Here is a 14,624-nt window from a genome sequence, read left to right as displayed (position 1 = left end):
AGGAAATGTAAACAAATATGGAGAGCGCACAGTTTTAGAGGGCTGCTGCCAATAAACGTTGAACGTAATAGGTTTAATAACTTGTTATTTACACAAGCAGGGTCTTTGCACATCGCAGGCTATATTGACCTTATGGGAAATAAATGTAGAGTTAAAGTGTGTAACAGGCACACATGACTATATAGTAATAGTTTTTATGTTGTTCTGTAAGCATTTTGGTAACCTAGACTATTTATTTACACCTGCTTCACCTCCATGTCGTCTCTCTTTCTGTCTGTCTGTCTGTCTGTCTCTCTCTCTCCCGGTGTTTCGGTGCAGCCTAAATACAGAGGAATGTGCTCTGAGAGCTTGAAAGGCAAGTTCAGTCGCATTACTCACATTTAGTCTGTGCATTTCTTCTCTTAATGCCCTTTCCAAGTTCAAATCTACTGTTGCACCACCTGTGTGTGTGTGTGTGTGTGTGTGTGTGTGTGTGTGTGAGAGAGAGAGAGAGAGAGAGAGAGAGAGAGAGAGAGAGAGAGAGAGAGAGAGAGAGAGAGAGACTTAGCCTACTTTCGGGGACAAATTTCAGACTTAAGACCAGTCTGAAATTGGGGACGGCTTGTCCAGTTGGGGACAAAAGCCATGTCCCCTATTGGGAAAAAGCTGATTTTTGGGTGAATGGTTAAGTTTAGGGTGAGGGTAAGTCTCCAGGATATGAATGTAAGTCTATGTTATGTCCCCAAAGATGACTTAAGTTTACATTTGTGTGTGTGTGTGTGTGTGTGTAAGAGAGAAAACAGACAGGGGGGAGGACTCCTCAAGGTCACAGACTTTCGAGAGAGACAGATGTTTATGTCCTCAGGAAGGACATTATCGCTAATGTCCTTCCTACCTTCCTGTGTTATTTATATTAACAGACATATTAGGTTCTCCTTTCAGCGACATTGTGGACAGAGGAGTTCACTTTATATATAAAACCCTCATTAACATCATTTAAAGTGCAGCCTGCAGTACATTCAGGTATTTATATTCCCATTTCTGCCATTAATCACTGGACTGCTGGTTTTATTTTGAGTTGTCCTGTGAGTCAGTTTCACAAATAAAAACATGTTAGATCATAAAATAAAGGCACACTCAGTCTTTCAATTAAAGGATAGGTAAACTCCTATTTCCTTGTATTTCCTTGTTTGAGGTGGGGGTTTTTTTTTTACTACCAAGAAAAAGAAGATGGGTTTATTTTTAGAAAACACTTCAGATTCAGATTAGGTCCGTGATTTTTCCATGATACACACCCATCAAGTTCAAGCTGTAATTCATTGCTGATTTAACATATTCAATCCATTAAATACTCTCTCAGGAAGCATGACTGTATAGTGTGGAGGATGCAGGTCGTGAAAAGATTTCTAAACTTAGAAACATATTAAAAAATAAATTATGGGTATTTGAAAGCAGCTCACCATTAAGAATGACTTCCTAATATTTTGTTCACTGAATTTATTCCTACGAGCCTGAAATCCTCCTGGGTCAGACCCGCTTGATGAAACCAGAACGTGCTTCCGTTCAGCTCTCAGTGCAAGACTCTGAGTTTTGGGCTGCGGAAGGCAGTGAGTAATGAATAATGAATGGTTTAGAAAATGTGTGTGAATGTTAGGTCGGCTCAGTGTGGCGGTAATGCACTATTCCACTAGCACTTTTCCTCTCTGCTATGGAAATCCTCTCAGCAGTTATGAGTCTCACAGCACAGAGGAGCCAAATGTGAGAGCAAAGGAGAACTCCCCCCCTTTTCCACACTTAAGGCTGGATTCACTGCCATTTGACACAGTTGGCCTCCAGAGACTCACACACACACACACACACACACTTACATCCTCAAATATGAACACAAAATGGAAAATTTGGATAACAGAATCCAGCACAGTGGCTCCAAAGAGATATGTTTCTACCAATCTGGGTTGAAGTTCAAAAACAAAAGGGAGTTGAAGTATTACAGAGCAAAACAAGTAACTTTTATCCATTAGAGATTATGTCCGATCGTCTTATTGTGGAACCTTAGTTGTAGCAGAAGGAGTAGTAATATCATAGAAACAGCAACTAATTTTCATCATCAGTTGACTTCATTATTATTTTTTGATTAATCCATTAAATATGTAATTTATAAAAATGTGCCTCTTAGTTTTCCAGGCTCCAGGGTGACATCCACAAATTACTTGCTTTGTCCAAACAAGAGTCCAAAACCCAAAGAGATTCAATTTACAGAGATACAAAATGACAAAAGAGAAATAATCTTCACATTTTGATTGCTTGATTGATTGATTTGTTTATTTGAGTATCCTGCATCTTTTCTGGTGCTCAGCCCATAAGGGCTTACAAGACACTAGACGATAACCAGGATGGCCACACAACAAATCATAATGTACAGTTCAAGTACATAATTCAAGAGGAATGCATTTCAAAACATTCAGTTTACATGACAGAAATGTCCTCTTATGATGGATAAAGTGTTCTTTGTCTCGGCTGCCATGCACTTTCTATAAATCTTGCCAAAACAAATACAAATTGAATTCTTTGATTGAATCTTTTCAAAATAATAATTCCTCATGTCACTGTACAAAGGGTGCAATACAAACTGAAATTCAACAACACCACGATCACAAACAACACATTTGAGATGGAAGTTTGAACCAGAGAATACTGAGCATTTTTTGCTGTAAAAATGACGTAAATGATGACTAAAATAATAATGGATTAATCAACTAATGGTTTCAGCACTACAGTTACAGTGTAGGTGCATAGACAGTATTTGAACTGAGTCAAAGTTGATACATTTTAGAGGATAAAAGACCACACACGCAGAGCAGGTGTCATTCTCTGTGTTTCATTTTTAACTTATCTCCTTACTATTCATATCTTATCTGCTCTTTCTTCATTTGCCGATATGATGATGCTTTGCTTTTTCTTATCGTGTCCATAGTGTTCACTCTCAAGAGAGAAAGAGAGAGATTCTTCCCAGTGCTTTCCGCTCAGTCTCAGTCTCTGTTTTCTCTCTGTGTCTCTTCATATTTCCCATTCTGCCTCTCTTTATCTCTCAGTAGCTTCAGTGTGTTTTACAGTAGCTTTTCTTCTACAGCTCCTGTCATACTGTAATTCCCAATCGTTGCTGCACAGCTGCATAACTGCAGGGCATAAATAATGGAGAACTTTCCCTTTTGTCCCCCACACACACACATATATAATACAATACACTCCTACAGTATATTCCTATGTTAAAGCTCGGGGGTCTATCTTTAAAGAAGTCTTAAACTGAGTTCTCTGCGGCAGTGTGGACCTATTTCCAAAGAAGTCTTGAGGGAGCCTCTTCTTTGTGACTTATTCAACTTACTTATTCATGAAATTCATGGCACCAGTTATATAACTGATTGGCCCAGTTATAGGGAATAAGTACCAACTTAACCAGCTTTTAATCATACCATTAATATGGAGGGTATTTCTTGGGATATGGAATAAAAGAAGTCAAGATCAAGTGAAGATACAGATTCTCATTTTTATAATACATCAGACTTATATAGCACTTTTCAGGATACTCAAGGACGCTTTACAAAGGCAACAACAACACAAAAAGAAATAATGTCCAGGAGTAAAGTGAACGTATTAGAGGGAAGGAGGAAAGTTTGTTAGAGATTATAAGCAGTTTTGAAGAGCTGTGTTTTGCAGGATTGCTTGAAAGTGGAGAGTGAGGAAGAGTCTCTGATGTTTGGAGGGAGAGAGTTCCAGAGGGTGGGAGCGGCAATAGAGAGGGCCCTGTCCCCCCCAAGTCTGGTGCTTAGTACTGATGGGGGGAGGGGGGGGACAGGAGGGTGGTGTCAGCAGACCGGAGGGTGCGGGTGTGCCGGTGAAGGAACTCATTTAGGTAGGGGGGAGCCAGGTTGTGGAGGGGTTTATAGGTGATGAGCTGGAGTTTGAAGTGGATTCGCTGGGGGACGGGCAGTGGAGGTTTTGAAGTACGGGGGTGATGTGGTCGGGGGTATGGGAGTAGGTGAGCAGACACGGAATGAAAGAAATCAAGATCAAGTGAAGATACAGTTTCATATTTTTAGACATAAACATGTACTAAAGGTTGCTGAACAGGTTTTTTAAAGGAGATTTGGATGGAGGAGGTTCAGTTCCAACGCTCAAAAGACAGCTGGCTGTTTAAGAAGTAAAAGTAATAGTCATGAGCACTTTTTAGCCATGTTAACTAGAGATGTAGAGATGGGCATGAGTACTTGAGTATTTGATTTGGACATCAGTATTCATTCAACGTATAATCACTTTTTTTTTTTTAAATAAACAAAATGAATGTGCAGTGCAAGCTATGTAACGTTAAACTTGCGGATCATAGAACAACTAGTATGATGATTAACCATTTGCGTATTAAGCACAAGGAGAAAGCAGCGGAGACAGATAACAGGCAATCTTGCATCACCTCATCAAGCATTAGATAGTAATAGATATTATTACAGACCTATAGCCTACAAAATTAAATGTTTAGCTATATGGGCAAAGATGGCTGCAGATGAAAAAATAAACTAGCCACTTTTTTACTTACCAAATTATTGAATTATTGAAATGATTGCAACATCTTAATGTTTGTGGATATGTTTTTTCCTCATGTAGACTAATCTCTACAGTCTGTGCAGCGCAGAAAGGTTTGGGCGTTCATTTCAGACCCTATTCTTACATTAGAATTTTTTGGAGTACTTGAGTACTTTATAATAATTTAATGCAAGTACTCAAATATTGAAATTACTAAAAATGCCCATCCATAATGTTATTAGGGATAGAAATGGTTGGTTGGCTGGTCCACCATTTTGAGCCAGACTGAAACCTCTCAATAATTATTGGATGGATTGCCTTAAAATTTGGTACAGATATCCAGAGGATGAATCTCACTGACATTTGTGGTTCCCTGACTTTTCTTCCAGTGCCACCAGTATGTCAAAGTTTTCACTATTTCAGTGAAATATCAAAATTTTGTACAAACATTCAGGGCTCCCAGGTGACTCTAATTACTTTGGTGATCTCCTGAGCACCATTGCCAAGCGCCACCGTGAGAGTGACATTTCACGTTTTGAGTGAAATGTCTTAAAATACTTGGATTGCCATGAAATTTGGAGCAAACATTCAGTTAATCTCCTCAGAATTGAATTGGAATAACTTTGGTGATTCCCTGACTTTTCATACTGTAGCTCATCATCAGGTGACATTTTCAATTATTCCAACATTTTGTTAATGCAAAATACCCCCAAAACTCTCAAGAATTGATATTTGTGTGCACTTCATATGGAAATGCAAGTTTTATGTTCGTTGCAGCATTGCAGCCACACAGTATGAGAATCTCCTTGAGTCATACTGCACACACAGGCTCACTTTTTATTAACCAAGCTGGCTGCACCTCTCAGGATACCAACTTTCCCAACAACCAGCAACAAATGCCATAAATGTTTGACTTTTGCTCTGCAAATTAAGTTAACACTCTCCAGCAAGTATCACTGGATCCCCTGTTCTCATGAACAAAGCTTATTTTAATGACATTTTTAAACACATGCTTCTTGTTCACATATTATCAGAAATGAACAAAGTACACACTGATTTAATGCAATAAAAAAGTTAACACACCATCTTTAGACTGACAGAAGAGCCAAACACATACTGCACCAAACCCTGTAGCCCCAACATAAGCAAATATATATCAGTAGTAGGGGAGGGAATCACAGATGAACTCACAATATGATACTATCATGATATTCTTCCCACGGTAACGATATATCACAACAAAGACCTCAGTTTGTGCCTACAACACAGGTACCACACAGAAACTTTTACAAAGGGCCATGAATATGCTTTTAGTGACTGTCAAAGCTCCGGCAGCAGCTGTTCATGGTTGGTTATTTTGCTTGCATTTCTTCTTTGTTGTCACCTACAATTGCCGTCCATCTGACTGTCACCAGTCTGTTCAGCGCCTTCATAAGGAGGCGGAGAGAAGTGGCGCTCTGGTAGTAGTAAGCCATAGTAGCTGAATCTATTCTGAGCAGTCCAATGTATTGATACTTTGCACCAGTGTATCGATAACGTGTCGCAAGTGGAAATATCACAACATGTTGCAATATCGATTTTTTTTTTTGTCCCACCCATAATCAGTAGACATGTTTTCACAGGGATTTCTGACAGCGGAAAGATGGCAAGTTCGACACATTTATCTTTGTCTTAATGGTGTGCGAGGAGGAGCTTCAAACAGTTTTTTGAAAAGCAGCTTTCCAACAGAGTTCAGGCTGCCTCTATGCCGACAACCCCCCCCCCCCCCCCCTTTTCCTTCTTCTTTTACCCCCACTCTCAAATCCACATAATAATTATGTGCATAAATAAGGACTAAAAGAAAGAAAGAAAGAAAGAAAAGAGGAACTTCTTGAGTAAGTGTTGCAGAAATAAAAAAAGGAAAAGAGAAAGTATATTTCTTGCACACGCTGCTTCTTAAATCATACTTTCATACATAGAGAAAACAGTGGAATGCAGAGCTTTTTTTTTCTTTTGTAGTTCCCTCCTGTCTCTCTCTTTCACCCAGCTCCTTTCTAAGGTATTTGTGTGTGTGTGTGTGTGTGTGTGTGTGTGTGTGTGTGTGTGTGAGATGTCTTGCAGGCCAAGCAGGTGCACGTTACACAGAAGGATAGGGCTGACTGAGCAGAGAGAGAGAGAGAGAGGGAGACGGGCGAGGGAAGGAGGGAGGGACGGGTGGTCTGTCTTATAGGTCGTACAAAAGAGCCAGTGTTTTCTCTCTCTCTCTCTCTCTCTCTCTCTCACTCTCTCTCTCTCTCTCTCCTCAGCCACTACTGTCTTCACTGCACTGAGAGAGAGAGACAGAGAGAGAGGCCCTTCGGTCACATTGTCCTCACTTAGCCTCTAACCATCACACACCAGCCCCCTTGCACACACCCCCTGTCACCCCTCACCCAGTGCCCCACTCACAGCTCACAGCTCCACAGCTCTCCTGCAGCCTGCTGGAGCTTTACATTTTATTTCACTGGAAGAAATTTTGTCAGAATTTGCAGAAAAATGACTGACAACACCTCAGCAAATTTGAAAAGTAGAAGTTAATTGTGAACTGTAAAGCTGATATGTCAAAATATGTATCACAACATTTGTGTGTGTGTGTGTGTGTGTGTGTGTGTGTGTGTGTGTGTGTGTGTGTGTATGTGTGTGTTTGTGTGTGTGTGTGTGTTTAAAGGCTGCATTCCTGAGCTTGCTGAGCCGTATCCGGGTGATTAATAGTAACTAGCTGATTGTTTAAGAACTGAAATTCCTCAGGCCCATTTTTTCCTCTGCTTTTACTCTCATACATACACACACACACACACACACACACACGTACTCACACACACACTCAGGCACTCAGTCGGGAGGTTGTGGCATATCGATAGTAAGAGCAGGAAAGGATACAGTACATAAACACAGCAGTTCATCAGTGAAAAGAGAGACAACGGAGTGCATACACCACACTGTATATACTGTGTGTGTGTTTGTGCATGTGAGTGTTGGTGAGGCATTCAGGTAGAATAATGGAAGCTCAGTATGCGAGTCGTCTGCAAGTTACACAGGGAATTCAGGACACACCGAAACATGATCCACCTCTCACTTTCTCTCTTTCTGTTGCTCGCCGCCTCTCTCTGTCACTCTGAGAATGTGTGTCCATCCAAATCTCATTCCTCTCCCTCTTTGACCGTCTCTTTCTGATCCTCTCCATCTCTCTCTCTGCCTCTTTATCTCCTACCTTCCGGTCTTCAGTCTCTTTTTTACTACTTTTCTCCTCTCTCATTTCTTATTTCTTGTTTTCTTCTCTGAATTTTTTATTTTTCTCTCTTGCTTGCTGAATTTTTTCTGTTTTTTGCTTAATACTAGTTTAGGGCTGGGTATTGTTTGAAATGTCTCAGTATTAGTGCAGACATGATACCCAAGTATTGATGTTTTTCCATTCAACAAGCACAAAACCAAACTTATTAAATGTTAAATTATGTCTAAACACAAAAAGGCATACAATAACTTTTTCTTTTTTTATTGTTGTATCACATAATTCAAGTATTAATACAGAAATATATATATAACACGTTGCAGGTAATTGGTGACTGATACTCTTCCCACACACACACATACAGACTTTCAACCAGATTGTTGCTCTGCACAACTAAGACAATAGGTGTATGTGTGTCTGCCTGTGTGTGACAGATAAATCTCTTTGCTCTTCCTTTATGGTTGTTTTGTTGTTTTGGACCCAGAGGCCTGGCTTGGACCAATAAGAATTCCTGATGTGGTATCCTGGCAATAGGCGGGTTTCCATGGCCGTCACCGGCTTGGCAGGAGAGATAACGGTCTCCCAAGTGCTCAGCTTTGTGCCTGCCTTTGGTCTAGTTTGGGCTCGCTCCAATGTGGCTTTCAGAGAAATGGTGTGAGGATGAGATAATGTCTGATTGTGGAGGGAGACTCGGGTGCAGAACGGCAGACAATGACACAGATACATACGATTAGCTGCTCAGCCTCCGAAGGGATGCAGAGTTCAGCACTGAGCAGCGTCACCATGATCACAGGCAGCAGACAGGCTGGGTGGCTGCTTTAAAGGAAGTATGTGTGTGTTTGCCACTTGCAGAATATGTCGATAACATCACAGGAAACAGTAATTTGTGGTAATCTTTTTATGTGGGAGGAGAGACGTGTGAAGCCAGCGGAAGCAAGTATAGATAATCTTTGCATGTATGTTTGTTTCTATGTGTGTGTGTGTGTGTGTGTGTGTGTGTGTGCCAGCTATTCCTCATGTTGTAAGGATGTAAATCTGTTTACACATTCATGTTGTGGGGACTCACCTTCCTTATGGGGACAAAAAGCAAGTCCCCTTCATGTAAATCATTAATTTTAGGGTGAAGACTTGGTTTAAAGTTAAGGTTAGTTTAGGGTTATGTTCTGGTTAGGTTAAAGTTAGAGTAAGGCAAGTGTTGTTTATGATTAAGGTTAGGATAAGTTTCCAAGAAATAAATGTGTAAATGGTTAACATCCTACATTTGGATTTCCTCAACTCTAACTCCATTCATTCATATTATGGCAGAAAACTGAGCATTTTCAGTGAACCATTAGATTTATTTTTTAATTACTATTGCAGTAATAATTACTGAAAAGTATAAATAGAATATAACAAATTATACGTTTGTAAATATATTCAGTAGTTCAGACAGTTTAACATTTTGAAGACTATTAATTTAATTACTGTTTTGGCATATTTATTGGATTCAAACCCATATTACAGAATATGCACTGGACTTATAGTACACTATGATGTCATCCAAAATATCACTGAGGCTGCACAGTTTAAACACCTCTGTGACCAGGAAACTGTAGTCACACATTCCCAGAGTACATGCATGCATTTGTGTGTGTGTGTGTGTGTGTGTGTGTGTGTGTGTGTGTGTGTGTGTGTGTGTGTGTGTGTGTGTGTGTATACCAGCTATTCCTCATGTTGTAAGGATGTAAATCTGTTTACACATTCATGTTGTGGGGACTCGCCTTCCTTATGGGGACAAAAAGCAAGTCCCCTTCATGTAAATCATTAATTTTAGGGTGAAGACTTGGTTTAAAGTTAAGGTTAGTTTAGGGTTATGTTCTGGTTAGGTTAAAGTTAGAGTAAGGCAAGTGTTGTTTATGATTAAGGTTAGGATAAGTTTCCAAGAAATAAATGTAAGTCAATGTAATGTGGAAACACAATTGTGTGTGTGTGTGTGTTTGTGTGTGTGCGTGTGCGTGCGTGCGTGTGTGTGTTTATAAAACTTCCCTCCGACCTTCCGGTGCCCCTCGTAGTGTTAATGTTTTAATGTTTAATTGAGCTTCACAGAAACAGCGATAATGTCGAGTAAATGGTTAACATCCTACATTTGGATTTCCTCAACTCTAACTCCATTCATTCATATTATGGCAGAAAACTGAGCATTTTCAGTGAACCATTAGATTTATTTTTTAATTACTATTGCAGTAATAATTACTGAAAAGTATAAATAGAATATAACAAATTATACATTTGTAAATATATTCAGTAGTTCAGACAGTTTAACATTTTGAAGACTATTAATTTAATTACTGTTTTGGCATATTTATTGGATTCAAACCCATATTACAGAATATGCACTGGACTTATAGTACACTATGATGTCATCCAGAATATCACTGAGGCTGCACAGTTTAAACACCTCTGTGACCAGGAAACTGTAGTCACACATTCCCAGAGTACATGCATGCATTTGTGTGTGTGTGTGTGTGTGCGTGCGTGTGTGTGTGTGTGTGTGTGTGTGTGTGTGTGTGAATTTTGTATGTATGATTTTGTAGCAGATATGTCACATATTACCAAGAAGTCATGTAGTTGTATCACATATTAACTTACACTTGTTGCACCTGTAGAAAGAGGACAGAAAACTGGAGGAGAGAAAAAGATCTGAAAAGAGAGGAATAGAGTAGGTAGAAGTACAGTAAAGGAGTGTTTTTCCCCACACTGTTGAAGGACCGGCTCTGACTATGTTGGTGCCCTAGACAAGATTTTAAATTGAAGCCCCAAAAGATTTAGATTGGAGCCCCCAAAAAAGTGCAACCTCCAGTCCAAGAACTTCAGATGTGAATTTGCACTAAAATCGATTGCCACAATGGTACCTCCAGCCCAGACATAATCCTCCCAGTCATCCAGACAAAAAGGCAAGTGCGGGTCAAGGTGCCAGTCAGTGAGTGTTTGGTGGTATTGCCTGAGGTAGCACATGAAGTTTGGTGGCTGTCGTGTGAAAACAGACTGAATAGTAAGGCTTTGGAAAATCAAATCAGATGAAAATCCATGCAAGTTAATGGGGCAACAGGCAGGAATAACATTAAGAAGCGAGAACTTGTCGACTAAGTATTTCCAAAAAACCCACTTCCCACTCATTTGGTGCCCTAGGCGACCGCCTATGTGGCCTTTCATTTAAGCAAAATCATTCTTCATGCCGTCAGAGTGACAAATCTCATCATGTTATACTCTCAACCATATTAAAATTATAACACCAAAAACTGCTGTTAAAGGCTGTTAATCAACATTATTAAAACCTTTGACAAAGTTTGAAAAGTACAACAGTTTGTAAAGTAGAACCACAGAACTTGTGCGTTAGTGATGCCAGCACAAGCCCATAGTGTTTTGAATGAAGGATTGATGTTTGGGACTATTTTGTTGAGCAATATGTTGTAGTTTTAGTTGTAAATGTTAGCTGAGACAGTTTTTTATAACAAATATACCCCTTTAATAAGTGGATCGTTTCTGTTCTGGAGCATTATTGTGTAGAGCAGATGTGTTTGGGCAGATATTTTACGATACATCAAACAATGTTTTTGAATGTCATTTTCACATGAAGCCTATATGGAACTGTACAAAGACTATATACTGTCAGTCATACAATATTGATTTGCATCTACTTCTGTCTGTGTTTTCGTTGTCTTGAGACAGAAAATAACTTGTTAAAATCCCACATTAAACCTCCACAGCCTCTCTTACTGGCTCAGAAGTGATATAATCAGTCTCAGCTGCTCCGTCTATTTCTTGACAAAATGTTATTTTGTATACAAAATGAATATCCCACAATTTACAGCTCTGTTTAGTTAATTCAATCTTCCTCCTCTCTTTCTCCCCTCTCTCCTTCAGGACTCTGCTGTGACAGGACTGCCTTCTCCAGAATATGCCTTGTCTCCATGGTAACAGGCCTCAGGCAGACCCAGAAAAACATCGGGCCAAACTGGTTTAACATACCTGATCCTGGACAGCAGTGACGAGGATTTTAAAAACAGAAATTCATACATTTAATGTATCCTGATATATTATTAATGTTCAGTATTTCTCCCTGGATTTTAAGTTGTTTTACCACTTAGATGTGGATTCACAGGACCCAGAATGACTAAAATAACCTTAAAAATCAATCATCATGCATCTATTTTAACTTGATGTCATTTTTGAATTTTTTGCTTTCTACCCTCTTGAGATCATGATGCAAAGGACACTTTAAAGGTAAAAAGCTTGCTGTAATTTAAGATTTTCCTGGATCATTATGGCGTGGATATACTCATTCTCCATTAAGGGATCTTAAACTGGGCCACACCAGTTCCAAACTGGTCTAAAAGGAGTCCTCAGTTAGGACCAGGATGCACCAGCTGTTCAGCCAAGTCCTGGGCCAGATGGATCTGTCCAGAGCAGGAGATCTGTTTTCTCTGGAGGATGCAGAGATCGAAGACTGCCTATCTCAGGCTCTGGACCAGATCAAGGCCATCTCCTGCTCTCCGGTCAGTAGAGATGATGTGACAGGCCTAACCAGCACACACATAGATTAAATTCATTCAAAATACTGCAGGGCAAATGTCAGTTTAATTCATTATTTATGAGCTTATCCATTATTCATGTTTTTGTCCTTAATTTATCATTGTATCCTTACTGTCAGGACTATTTGACCAACGACAATGACCAGGCAGTGGTGGAGATTTGCATAACACGCATCACCACAGCCATAAGGGAGACGGGCTCCATCGAGAGACACAGCACGGCGCTGGTGGGGCTGTGGGAGTCGTGTCTGGAACATAACCTCACCCCGCAAGGTGAAAACACAGAGGACACACCGCACGCCAAGATAGCCTCTGACATCACCAGCTGTATCCTGCAGGTACACACACACACACACACACACACTACATGAACACAACAATAAGTCATGCACAAGGCATTGTTTTTAGTGGTGTGCTCCAGAAAAAAATACTTCTCTTTTTGTCTTGCCTGAAGCACAAACTGTACATACCGTACAGTACATACCTTTACACATACTGTACCTGTTGACACCACTCACATGGTGTTTGCACTTTCCAGCAACATGTCATTGGTTTGTTGATGTCAATGAAAAAACATTTTTCTTTAAATGAAATCTTGTCACAGGTTAAATATGTTTATGAGTTGCATGGCTGGATTACCAGCCGTGCAAAGCGCAACTGTCCAGGGCCCCAAAAGCCCAGATTTACTAAATATCAATTGGGTCTGTGTAATTCAATTAATCAAAAAATTGTTAGAAATGGATGAGTTGTGAGTATTTCAACCAAAGAGTAACGTTCTCCTCTAAAACCTCTTGAGTTTATTTAATCTGTAAAACTGTTAGAGGCCTTGAGATAAAACGAATCAGTATATCAGCAATAAAGCATCGATTTGAGTAAGTTATGAAATAAAAATTTGAAATTGAATTGCAAAATATTATTTTTCTTCTTTTCTGTCCCATTAATTATCTTGCAACCCCTCAGATTTATCCTTTAGGGGGTATTCCAGCAAGGCAGATAAAGGAAAATTGTGGTTTATTTCAATAAGTCTCGCTAATTTAAGTGAGAGTTGTGTTCTATTACTGTGGCTTATATGATTCCCAGCTCAGTAACCAGGGCAATTTATACCGCAGAACTAGCTTGCTCTGTAGTGGGCTAACTGTCAAGCTTAATTTAGCTGTGTGTCAAAGAATTTCCAACAAGCGGAAACAGAATCCCAAAAGATGGATCTGTCAAGTGCCTTTTCGTGCTCTCATCACTTTTGTCAGGTTCGTGTTTGGAAACAGAAGTTCCGACCTTTTACTCACAATGTGACCAAGCATGAATTTACATTTATTTAAAAGCTAAGCATTTATAATTTAAGAAAAGAAAGTTTGCCAAAGTTGTTTTGAAGTTATTTATTCGTTTATTCATTCTGTTCAAGCTGTGAAGACAAAAATACATTATATAATGTCCTGTACCATGACCTTCTGCTGTGTTTAAATCTGTTCTTACATCCTTCTCCAGTTTCTTTATCCCCAACTGCAACTTCTTCATTTTTAACTATACTTGATGTCCAGTTTCTGACTTTCAGTGTCAATAAGCAGTTGACGCTTGTATATCGAACGGACATCCTGTGAAAGAGAAATTGTGTCAAAGAGTAGCTGATTATGTAGTTGATAATAGCAATATGAATAATTACTTACTTCATTCCTTGCTGAAGTTCTTGTTGTTCCGGTCATGTCCTGCAGCAGGGTGTGTGGTTTTACATAATTTGAAGAATGCAGACACATCCAAAATATAAATAATCTCCTCATCAAAGGCTCTAGAGGAACGCTGCAGTTGTTAAAGCAAAAGAAGAAAGGATTGCATAAGATGCATAGTGTTTTTACAAAATAAGGACTACTCACACATGGGTCAGGAAAGCCTAGGGCATCTTGAGTTGGGGGATCAAGCAGACATAAAGTGTCTCCACTCACTGAAAGATATAGGCCTACCATTAGTTTTTACCGTTGAGAGACTGATACCTGTTGAGGAAAAGTAATAGACAATACTTTGTACATATTGCTCCCAAGCACCTTTGGGAATGATGTCTGATGAAGTCCCCCCCTCTATTCCCTCTATTAGTGGGAGCCCCCGGTTGTAGCTCAATGCTAGCTCCTCTGTGGGTGTGAGGTCCTCAGGTGGAGGTCCCCCACCAGTTGCAGTGGCATCTGTCTTTTTTTTTATGGCTAAAATGGTGCATATTTACAAATGAGCAACTATTTCAACAAATAAATTTCACATTTCATTATAAG

The 14,624-nt window shown here is 39.6% G+C and overlaps 1 protein-coding gene across 1 annotated transcript in view; it reads left to right on the top strand.

The window, feature by feature from the left end:
- veph1 (ventricular zone expressed PH domain-containing 1) overlaps positions 1 to 14,624 on the top strand; it is a 96,046-nt gene that overhangs the window by 466 nt on the left and 80,956 nt on the right. Inside the window, exons 2-3 of the mRNA XM_067594415.1 lie at positions 11,705 to 12,336; positions 12,492 to 12,710. Of these exons, the coding sequence (XP_067450516.1) occupies positions 12,199 to 12,336; positions 12,492 to 12,710 (357 nt within the window). The 5' untranslated portion in view covers positions 11,705 to 12,198. The remainder of the gene's footprint in view (positions 1 to 11,704; positions 12,337 to 12,491; positions 12,711 to 14,624) is intronic.

The sequence above is a fragment of the Thunnus thynnus genome, chromosome 7, assembly GCF_963924715.1.
Source record: "Thunnus thynnus chromosome 7, fThuThy2.1, whole genome shotgun sequence".
In the NCBI taxonomy this organism is placed as follows: Eukaryota; Metazoa; Chordata; class Actinopteri; order Scombriformes; family Scombridae; genus Thunnus; species Thunnus thynnus.
This window is presented reverse-complemented; position numbering and strand designations above follow the sequence as displayed.